Raw genomic sequence first — 12,063 nt, forward strand, 5'->3', positions numbered from 1 at the left:
TTCTCGCTCATATAAACCCTCCTCATTCTCGCTAATTGGACTCCCAGAGATCCACCCGGGGCCTAGTCATGGATCTCTGCATCCAGATCCCTCAGTAGTTGGATGAGGTTTCTAGCACAACAATTAGGGTGTTTGGCCATCCCATCACCAGAGTAGGTCAGTTCGGGCTGTCTCTCGACCATTGCCAGCAGTCTGTTGTGTGGGTATCTTTGTGGATTTCTGTGGGCCTCTCTAGCACTTTGCTTCTTCCTATTCTCATGTGGTCTTCATTTACCATGGTCTCCTATTCCTTGTTCTCCCTCTCTGTTGTTGATCCAGCTGGGATCTCCCGCTCCCCCAAGCTCTCTTTCCCTCAACCCTCGCCTTTCATTACCCCCACTCATGTCCAGGCTGTTCATGTAGATCTCATTCCATTTCTCTGTCATTGGGCGATCCCTGTGTCTTTCTTGGGGTCCTGTTTTCCAGGTAGCCTCCCTGGTGATGTGAGTAGCAGACAAGTCATCCTTGTTTCATGTCTAGTATCCTGCTATGAGTGAGTACATACCATGTTTGTCTTTCTGAGTCTGGGTTACCTCACTCAGGATGATTTTTTCTAGATCCATCCATTTGTCTGCAAACCTCATGATGCCATTGTTTTTCTCTGCTGAGTAGTATTCCATTGTGTATATGTACCACATTTTGTTTATCCATTCTTCAGTTGAAGGGCATCTGGGTTGTTTCCATGTTCTGGCTATTACAAACTTTTAAAATTAACTTTTAAAGTTAGCAAACAATGTGTTTCTGTACACACACACACACACACACACACACACACACACACACCACTTTGTCCTTATTTGCCCCCCCACTCTTAGCTCTCTTTCTGGCCTCCTTCCTCCCCATAACTACTACGCTTTTCTGCTTTCATGTCACATATATCCACGGCTCTGGACACACAATTCCTACTTGGATGCTAACAATGTTCTATAACTGATTGTGGTGATATTACATAATTCTGTGAGTAAAAATTAATGACTTGCACACTTAAGTGGGTGAATTACTCAACAGAATACTTTCCAAACACCAGAAATATTTATTAAATAACAAATACTTGATTAATGGAAAGAACTTTCACACTGTGCAAGGCAGGTATGAGTCATGATGCAGGTCGGATGGTACCTGACAACACTTGCTGAGGGTGGATGAGAAGAGAAACTATTTTCACAGCCGCAAAATTTTACTCAGGGTGGGTGAGAGAATGTAGCTAATGTGCTTCAGGCCAGTGCTGAGGAGCTCACTGTGCTGCATGTGTGAACGGCGGTTAGATGCTTGAGGGAGCATCAACACCTGTCCCTGCATGTATAAAGACTACTCATTACCAACAAGGCGGAGGGCACTCAGGAGGCGGTGGGCAGCCCAAGGCATGAGGCAAAACACTGACACCAGCGACCCCACCGTCTGTTGGCGGGTTTCCCAGCAGGCTCACACCAGGCACTGTGCATTTATGGCAGGCTTCACTCTAACCCTGCTCCCAAGGAACACCTTAGGGTAAGGTCATCCTCAAGTGTGTGTTGTGCTACATGGCATCAGCAGTGAACAGAAAAATGGTTCATACAAGTGAGTGCACAAAGTGCAAAGAACTTAGGTTCCCATGTAAAGCAGAGCTGAGAGGTGCTGGCCACACGCCTCTAGGGCAGGTGTCACACTAAAGGTTCTGTAAAGGCCACGCACTAAGTACTTAAGGCTCTGGGAAGCAAGAGGCAAAGCTGAGGCTGTTATGTAGGGACATAAAGATTGTTCAGCTTGAACTGTACAAACACTGGTAGCCTGCCCCACAGGTGATATCGTGTTCAGCTCTGTTCTAGAAGTTGAAGCTTTTAGGAGTAACAGGCTACCTCCCAAGTCTAGAGCATGTCCCAGAGTTCCTGGGAGGCATGTGTGCCCACGCCATGACAGTGACTAAAGCTCCAGAGATCTTATGATACATCAAAGACTCTTAGGCCATCCTTTATCACCATGACAACCATTAGATTGTGTGCAGCTCACTTTGTCTACCCAGTGCTGTCTCCCTAAATGCTAATTTCTTTTTCTTTTCATGTTATGATTATGCTTCATACTGTGAACATATGGGTTACTAAGAAAAACTACATTGTTTTGGCCTTACCACGCTCACACACCAGTCAACACAACACTTGTAATAGCAGATGTACTGGAGTGGGAAAGGGGCTTCCTCTCCAGGAGACATCACTTGCAGTCTCAAAACTTATCTAGCATTATTCACAGAACTGAAAGCAACAACAAATTCAACCACACCACATTGCTCCAGCCTGAGATAGTGCCACACAAACCCTGTATTGTATCTGTCACTTCTGACTGGCTGCTGAGCAATCAACCCCACAACTCCCTCCTCAGGTTGATATATTTGCTGAGCTGGCTCCGGGAACTCAGAGAAACACTTATATTTACCCATTTATTATGAAGGATACAGATGAACAGCCAGATGTAAGAGATGTGGAGAGCACAGCAGACGGGCGGGTGTGGGCCCTCTCCAGGTGCCTCCATCAGGAACCGCCATGTGTTCAGTTATGTGGAAGCTGTTTAAACTTTGCCCTAGGAGTTTTTACCGAGGATCCGTTATGAAGGCATGACTGATTAAGTCAGCAACCATTGGTGATCAGCTCAGCCTTCAGCCTTTCTTCCCGTGGAAAAGTTAGGGCTTGTCTAAAAGCTCTAGCCCTCTCAGCACAAAGCCAGTTGCTCTGGCTGGGACTCTAAGCAGAGAAGCACCGTGACGCTGTGCAGGAGTGAGCTATCTCACCAACACACAATGGACACTGACCTCAGTACAGGTTGTTCGGTTTGTGTGCTCTTCTTCTGTGTTAGTTCAAACAGGCTCTCACTTCACAGCCCGGGGTAGACTCTAACTGTGATTGTCTTATGCCTACCTCTCCAGTGCTGGGATTACAGGAGTGGTTGGCCACACTTATCTGTCACTGGCACCTGCTTACAGCACTCTTAGTTCTTAAGCAAATGCAATCCCCTGCTGTTCCCACAGCTGTTTGGGGACCCTAGTCTTTTTCTCCTGGGCCCTTGTACCCCAACTGATGGCTTCTTCAAGATTCCTTAAGCATATCAGACTGTGCAGGGCTGCTGAGCCTCAGGGCTGCACATGGTCTAGCAGGAGCCTCACCCCTACCACTGCTTCATCTTCAGCAGCTGCAGACCTCTGGAGAAATGTCAGGCAGTTTCTTGCACACTCACAGGGCAGTGCATTGTACTAGAGTCCAAAAGGCACAAATGAGTAGGAGCTCATGTCCTAGTGGGGACCAAGAGCCTGTGGCTGGCATGGTGGTGCAAGGCTTTAATCTAGGCAATGGCAAGGCAGAGATAGCCAGATTTCTATGAGTCTGTGGCCAGTCTGGTCTACATAGTGAGTTCCAGGATAGCCAAAAGTACATAGGGAGACACTTCCTCAAAAAAATCCAAAAATAAACAACCCCCACCCATTAAACAAAACAAAACAAAACATGAGCCTATAAAAAGTTAAACACTGGTCCTGGAGCAACAGGTCAGACACTATCTATAGTGAAGTGACTGTGACCTTCTGGAGCCAGCACTGTGTCCACACAGACACACGAGGCACACCACAGGAGTCTGGGAGAACAGTTCCTGAGTCTGACCCGCTGCCCTCAGTGCTGCCCTGAATGGGTTTATGGATGACAGACACACATCATACACATCCCATACATTAAGTAGTAAGGCCAGTTTTCAACTCAACTGCCATGAGACAAGCATCGTAACTACTTGAAGAAGTGTCCAGAAAGACCCGTGAGGGGTCAAAGCGCATGGGGAACATTATCACATGTCTGGGCGTCACGCATATAAGGTTCCACGTATACTGACTCTGTCCACACAATGGTCCCCAACTCCAGATGAGGAAAGTCCTATCGAGACATCACATGCGTCACTGTTCTCCAGATGCAAAATCTGCCAGAGCTGCACAGCTGATGAGCCATCTTGCAGGAACACAAGGTCACCATCACATCGTGAGCAGGGCTGTATCGCACCAAGCCCAGCTCATGAAGCACTTCTCAGCGTCCTGCCAGAGGCCTCCTGTGCCAGGGTGAACACCTGCTCTGACTGCAACAGCTCCTCTCCTGGCTACCCTGTTTCTGAACTTCCTGCTTTCTTCCTGGCTGCTCCAGTTTTTTATTCTCTGTCAGCCTAAACATGGGCTTAGTCTGTCTGTCATGATTTGGTTTTAGCTTGTCCTTGCAGGACATTTGTGTGTCTTTCCAACCCTGACTGCTCAGCTATATCCAGCTGGCATCGGAATTTGAAGTAACCCTGTCAATATTTACAATACACACATTTACTCCCTAGTTCCCCAAATATTTGCTAAGTTCCTATTAGTGCCAGTATTATCCATGTACTGGAAAGGCAGATAGCCTCCTCTCTGCACCCCATCACACTGGCAAGGATAGGTAGGCCAGTCCCTAGTGAGAGCTGGCCTAAGCTGGGCTAAGTTTTAGGCAAAGAAACTCGGGGCCCCAGTGGGAGACTGAAAAGGCTTCCCAGAGACATGTTATTTGCCAGGAAAACTGCAAAGTGAATGGGAACCAGGCAGGCAAAAAAAACCAACAACAAACACAATTTTCTCTGTGTGGTAGAGCTGGGTGGCTGCGGGAGGCAATGTGTAGCTCCGATGAACTGGAAGTGGCTCAGTAAGGCTTGTGGTGCTTTGTGGGAAGGAGATGTGGTTAAGGAGGCAGGGAGGAGAACTGCTGACAGATTACAGGAGGAGTGAGAGCATCAGGCTTATGTTTCAGAGACCACTGAAGGAGCAACCGACAGGGCAGAGGCTGCTGGAGGAGGAGGCAAATGAGGCCATGGGCATGAACTCAGGTGGTGGAGGGGGCAGGAACAACCAACTTACATAAAAGAGACACTGGTACTTCATAGAGCAGGGGCAAGGTGTAGATGGGTGGGAAGGATGAAGTACTAGACTACTGGACAGGAGGCTGGGGAGAAGGGAGACGTGTCTGCTGAAGCACGAGTCTTCAGGGCAGCCTTTGGGTTGACAATGGTCGGGGGAGGAGGAGAAGCAAGGGTAGCAGGAATGTGTCTTTAGGGAGACACAGGGCACGAAAGCATGAACAAAACAGCAATGACACCGGTGGAGACCCCCAGGGCACAAGAGCATGAATACATCTGGAGGAGAGGGAGGGTCATCCTATAGACAGAAACTGGTCCAGGAACTTCAACAGCACAGCCTTGGGCTTTAGCTCAGTGGCCACCTGCTGAGTGACCCTGAAAACAGCTGAGTGAGGGGAGAACTCCAAACAGACTGGCATGTTTCTGGGATCAGGACTGAACTGGTGCCAGGGGCAAATGGCTGGCATAACACACGGTGTTCTTGCTGGTAATGTGTGAAGCATGCAATTCTGTAAGTGAGGCAGGCCCCAAGCTCTACAGTGAGGTCTATAGGCTGGTTGTTCTGCATCTCCACAATCAATGGCAGCCCTCGGCCTAGCATATGATAAGCATTAAGAACAAATGTATTGGAAATTCAATTAAAAACAAACCCTTCCCCCAGATCAGTGTAACTGCCATACAAAGTTCTCGTGCACGCACACAAACACAGGAATCTCTTCCATGGTGGTTTAACAGGCAGAAGATTACTCTGTGCACTGATCTGCCCTGCATAAAGACAAAGGGTCAAACAGCCCCATGAGGAAGTTCAGCAGGCTATGGTAATGAAGCTTAGGAAAATAAACCTAGAAAGCTTGAGGACAGATGCTCTTTGCTGTCCAGAAAGGTCCCATCAAGACTTTAGGGCTGCTTTGCTGCTCTGAACTTCAGGCCCTTGGAGGGAAGACCAATGTTTGAGAGTAGAGGGTTTGGAAACAGTGGACAGAGCCACACACAGAGCCTTCACCAGTGACGGTGGCAATGTATTCCCAGGGAGGACAAGAGGTTTGGTGTTTTACTCGCTGGAGAAGATTGTGTGGGAGTCAAAGGGTCCAGGGTGGACAAAGACATTTGAAGCCAGTTGTAAGAGAAAATGTTGGCTCCTGGGGTCCCAGGCAGGGAATATACGAACTGCAGAGAACTACATTCCAACAAAATGCTGTGCTACACCACAAAGTGCCTAAGAGCCAAAGTGATTTCAGTATATGCAGTGGAGACCTATCAGTCTGCAGGCCTTGGAGGCCCAGCAGAAACCTGCTGCCAGATAGAAACGGTACACCTGGGGTCAGCAAGGGCAGAGCCAGAGGGCACAAGGGAGCTGCAAAGGCAGATATCCAGACACCATGCTAACCACCTCTGTTGCACCAAAACCTCTCCCTGGCTCACACCTGCCACAAGCTGTGAGTCTATGACAACCAGCAAGAGGGGAGGGCAATGGTCCAACGTGGTTCGTGGAGAGGTTCTGGAGAGGGTTCATAGTTCTTCTCAGGCGTAGCGCAGGGAGGATCCCTGAGAGACAGAAGGAACTCCTCCTGTGAGAGGAGCTGGCTAAGGCCCTCAGTCATCCACTTAGCATAAAGAGAAATGGCTTGTGGGAAATAAAATGCAGCCTGTGCATTTACTGGGACAGCAAAAGACTTGGTCAGCCAGGAGATTGGAAGGTAGGAGCCAAGGAAACCTGAGGGAAGGTAAGCAAACACAGCTAAAGGAATACCAACACTCAGGAAGTATGGTGTGTGTGTGTGTGTGTGTGTGTGTGTGTGTGTGTGTGTGTTTTCCCCCAGATTAATTCCTCCATCACAAGAAAAGGCACCAAGCAGGAGGCAGACAGCAACCTTATTACTGCCCATCTCGGTACTGGCACAGGAAGAGTAGCCATGTTGACAGGGAAGGAGGTTACACATGGGCTCCATGGGCCCAGGATGAGCTAGCTACTGCCATCATGGACTATCTAATCTGCCATCAGCAGACGGCAATGAGCTTGACACACCAGCCTCAAGAAAGAATAACCACTTAGTGCCATCACTGGACACTGAATCTGGAATCGTAACTCTGTATGTTGAAAGCCTACTGCCTCAGCATGACTATATTTAAACACAGGGTCTGTAATGGTTAATTAAGGTCAGGTGAGGTCATTAGGTGGGCCCTAATCCAAAAGGAATGGTTTCCTTATGAAAGGAGGGTTAGGATATCCCAAAGTCTGGCACCTTGATGTGCTTGGGTTCTTGGAATTGAAGGCCTCTGGAAGCCTCCGAATCAAGGGCTCTCTAGCCTCTCCTATCATCCCGTCCTGGAGTAAGTCACAGAAACTAGAATTTCTTTTCCCCAAGGCAGGTCACAGACACTAGAAACCCATTCCCCCAAAGTACACCACAGAACCTACAACTTTCCTCCCTTTCCCATAAAGACTCTCATCTCCGAGGGTTATCCTGTACCCAGGAGGGGAGGAAGCTACCGACAGGCCCTGCTGGGCTCTCTGCTGCCATCCCACCACACCCCATCCTCTCATTCTTCTCCGCCTCCTATCAATCAGCTGCCACTTGTCAATCACAAGGCTTCACTTCAGCCTGTGTTGACTGAGGATGGAATCCTTCTCATGTAGCTCCTTGCTCTTTGTCCTCAGGTACACAGAGTCGAGTCCGTCTGTAATTTCCACCCCCATCTCTGAACTCTCTGTGAGAGCATGTGCCAGCCATCTTCAAACATGTCATATATCTGTATTGTATGCTCCAAAGTCACTTCAAGGTCAAATAGGTCTATAAGGAACAACTTTGGCTTCTCTCTCTTCTTGTCCATACTCCTATCCAAAATATAAACTCTGGAACCCACATTCCCAGCGGGAGTGCAAAGAGGTCAGACTTAAATTCTCCAGGCCATTGAGACCTGAAGCCCTGAACACCTGGGGAAGAGGGCAGGTGACAGAGAGAGGGCCGGTGAGAATTCTGCATCTCTCACCATCCCAGAAGACAAAGGAGGAGGCAGGAAGTGAAGAGGCCAATGTGTTGGGCCACAGAAATGTCCAAGGAAGGTCATACCAGAAGTTTAGCTGGGTACAGAGCAACCTCCTCCTCCTTGTCCCCCTTAGAAGACAAGTGTGGTGTCAGAGTTTTGGCTAATGTGGTATTTGTAGGTAACTGCAATGGCTCCTGGCTACTAATGGCACATCTGTGAAAGCAGAGCGTTTATATGATGTAATCACTGGTTGTTCCCTTAAAGTCTTCTTAGCTTTGTATTCACTTTAGCCAAGGAAAATCATGAAGCTTTTCATTTGTTCCTCATCCATGGCACATGACTAGCACTTTAAACAGGAAGACGCTGTGGCTTTGACAAGATGACAAACAATGATAAGTATTCTACCTTGCTAACTGGGTTGCTGTTTCTCTCAGAAATAATGCTAAGAGTAAGATTGTCCATTCTGACCAAGTGTTCAGCTCTAATTTGTTTTGTTTCCTTAAAAACAAAACAACACAAACCCCTGACACTGACAAAGGCCTCTCACCCCGAGAGACCTAAATTCTCAATTTCCTGAAAACACATCAAAAGCCCATACAAAGCAGAGGCCGCCACACGTGCAGTCACACTTCTGGCCGGCGGCGGGCCGGTCACGCAGGTCCTACCTGCTGCTGCCTCTGTCGCCTCACGTGTGCATACTGAGAGAGCATCAGCTGCCGGTCAAGCTGCTCCACCCTCTGCTGCCTCTGGATGTCCACTGTGGCTCCCATCCCAACTCTGGCCTCGCTGGTGGGCTCTGAGGACGAGAAGACAGGCTCCAGGGCCCAGGAGAAGAACTGGGCCATGCTGCCAGGGATGCGGAGCACCTGGTGAACCTGGAGCACTTGGTAGTCATAGCACATGCCGGCAATCTACAAGAAAACATCCAACCGATGGTTCAAATGTAGCCAACAGGGAATCAATAGTGACAAATGTCCCCGACGGTACTGTCAGTTTAGCAGGGGTAACAAGTCCTGCCAAGCGGCAGAGCGCCAAGCACCCTTCCTGTGCTGTGCACTAACCGCTGCAGCAGGAGTGCAACTGTGCAAGCACACAGCACAGACTTAACTTACTCAGCAGAACAAATTCGCTGCATTAATTAGGAGTCAGCAAAAGCCTGACCATTCCACACACCACATACAGATACAGTATTTAAGGAGCAATGTCTCAATTTTAAAAGAAATCCAGGAGCTGGGAGATGGCTGCTTGGTCAGTCAGATGCTTTCTGGGCAGGCATGGGAACCTGAATTCAGTCCCTGGCACCCCAGGCCTGGCTGCATGTGCTTGTAACCCCAGTGCTGGGAGGCCAAACAGGCGATCCCTGGGGCTCACTGGCCAACTAGCCTGCAAGCCCCAGGTCCAAGGGAAGATACCAAGGTTGACTTCTGGCTTACATACACACACTCCTAAAATTAAAACACGAAATCCAGCCGGGCGGTGGTGGCGCACGCCTTTAATCCCAGCACTCGGGAGGCAGAGGCAGGCGGATCTCTGTGAGTTCGAGGCCAGCCTGGTCTACAAAGCGAGTTCCAGGAAAGGCACAAAGCTACACAGAGAAACCCTGTCTCAAAAAAAAAAAAACCAAAAAAAAACCAAAAAAAAAAAAAACGAAATCCACAAAAGGTTTGGTTATCCGAAAAAAATCTCACATTGGAGCAAGTCCATGGAATCCTCGCTGGCAGACAGACAGACACACGACCCAGTCACTGAGGTTACCAGAGAAGAGGGAAAATCTTAACCCTGAATTTACTTATCTAGAGTTCAAGTATGGATTTTTTTCTAGATGTTTAGTTACTCATTAATATTAGTTAGCAGTTAATACTTCTGGAAAAATACTTTTCTTTTTACAAACACATCTTTTTTTGTAAGGTTATTTACAAAGCCATTTATACAGAAGGAGAAACCTCAGGATTTCTTCTCTGTATGTCTTTTTAGGTAAAAATCACCATGCATATTTTTTAAAATACACTAAAAAAAATTTGACTAATTAGGATGAAATTATCCACACCAGACAAAAGAATTTAACAACTTTTTTGCTGATACCAAAAAAGAATACTTTAACATGTATTTGTTTGTTGTTGTTGTCTTATTGAGACAGGGTCTTATTATATGTAGCCCAGGCTGGCCTGGAACTTGCAATCCTCCTGCCTCAGTCTCCTGAGTACTGGGATTACATATATGTTACCATGCTCAGCTCATGTTTTAGAATGCAGCTTTGTGATGGCCACTCTGGTTGTCACCTTGACTGTATCTGTAACAAACTATATATATAATCCAGAATTGGAGGGCACACTTGGGGTCCAGATCTTGAGGCAAGAAGGCACAGGCCTTTGATCTGGATCTTGAGGCAGGATGACACACGCCTTTGATCCAGATCTTTAGGGGGTAAAATACACCTTTAATCTGGGCTACACCTTCTGCTGGAAGCCTATGTAAGGACAATGGAAGAAGGAAGGGATGGATTGTTCTTCACCAGCTTGCCTACACATCCATTCCTTCATGGGCACTGGAGCCTGCTTCTTCAGGATTCCAGCATGTACACAAGACCAGCTGAGCCATCCAGCCTCGTGGGAATGAGCAACTACTAGATTCCTGGACTTCCCATCACAGCTAGTCATTGTTGGACTGCAGCCTGTAAATCATCCCAATACATTCCCATACATACATATATATAATGTATATATTATGTATATATGCCCACATACATATATGTGTGTGTGTGTGTGTGTGTGTGTGTGTGTGTGTGTGTATATATATATATATATATATATATATATATATATATATATATATATATAGAGAGAGAGAGAGAGAGAGAGAGAGAGAGAGAGAGAGAGAGAGAGAGAGAGATTCATTCCATAAGTTCTGAGAATCTAGAGAGCCAGAGTGGTGCTGGAGAAGCAGAAGTGTGAGGATGGATATTCTAAGTCCCTGGAATAGTCTTTTGAATTTACCAGCACCTTCAGATGCAGCAGCAGCAGCACCTTCAGCTACTGAAGCCTCTGCAGTCACTCTCTTCTGGGAGCTCGGAGAGTACTGAAAGCCCATGGTGTGAACTTTAAACTTACAGAGATAAACGCCTTTGGTTATCTTGATTCATCAACAGTGAGTGACAATGGATTAGTGAAACTTTTGACAGTTTGGGAGAAAAGAAGGAACACGAAGCTGCTGATTGGTTACTCTTTTTTTTTTTTTTGGTTTTTCGAGACAGGGTTTCTCTGTGTAGCTTTGCGCCTTTCCTGGAACTCACTTGGTAGCCCAGGCTGGCCTCGAACTCACAGAGATCCGCCTGGCTCTGCCTCCCGAGTGCTGGGATTAAAGGCGTGCGCCACCACCGCCTGGCGATTGGTTACTCTTAATCTCTCTGGATAAGTTGATAATGGACAGGAATGAGCTCCTTGATAACCAACTTCAGAACATGGTGAAGGACAAGCAGTGAACTCAGTGGTAAAACTGACCGGCTCCAGATGTGCATAAACAGTCCAAGGTTTCTAAGTGTGCCCTGGAAGGGAATCTTCTCTCCAGCAGCCACAGAGCTCAAGTTGCAGAAAATCAAACTGAAGCCCTCATTATAAAGTTGGCTGAATTACAGGGAAAATTCAAGTCTCAGCCTCAGTGGTGTCAGTGGTTAAAGGAAGGGCACTAATTGGTGGAGAATGGGATCCTGTCACTTGGGATGGGGATGTATGGAAGGACCCTACTGAAGCTGAGGACTTTTATCTCATATGAGGAAGTAATACCTTTAGCCCCACCCCTTAAATATTGCCCTTTTAACCTTCTACTGAGGAAATTAATCCTACATTGTCTGATAAACCAGCAGTGACTTTCGCTGAAGGAAATGCCAGGCAGAACAACACTGCTGTCCCTCAGGGCCACCAACAGCTGCCACTACAACTACAACCTGACTCAAGGCAAAGCAGGTCCCTAGAGGCGAGGTAGAAAGTGTAGTCAATGAGGAGGGCCATTACACGACTAAGGAGCTGAATGAGTTTGCTAAGTCATTCAAGCAGAAGTCTGGGGAATATGTGTGGGAATGGATTTTAAGGGTGTGGGATAATGATGGAAGGAACATAAACTAGATCAGGCTGAGTTTATTGATATGGGCCCCCTGGGTGGAGATTC

The 12,063-nt window shown here is 47.4% G+C and overlaps 1 protein-coding gene across 2 annotated transcripts in view; it reads right to left on the minus strand.

Annotated features, from left to right (window-relative positions):
• The window catches only part of Ubac2 (UBA domain containing 2), a 184,008-nt gene that overhangs the window by 28,289 nt on the left and 143,656 nt on the right, over nt 1–12,063 (minus strand). For both annotated transcript variants that reach the window (XM_052732403.1, XM_052732402.1), the window contains one exon: nt 8,568–8,813. In XM_052732403.1, coding sequence (XP_052588363.1) covers nt 8,568–8,813 — 246 coding nt within the window. The remainder of the gene's footprint in view (nt 1–8,567; nt 8,814–12,063) is intronic.

Source organism: Peromyscus californicus, unplaced genomic scaffold (assembly GCF_007827085.1).
Source record: "Peromyscus californicus insignis strain IS unplaced genomic scaffold, ASM782708v3 Scaffold_12__1_contigs__length_115047231, whole genome shotgun sequence".
In the NCBI taxonomy this organism is placed as follows: Eukaryota; Metazoa; Chordata; class Mammalia; order Rodentia; family Cricetidae; genus Peromyscus; species Peromyscus californicus.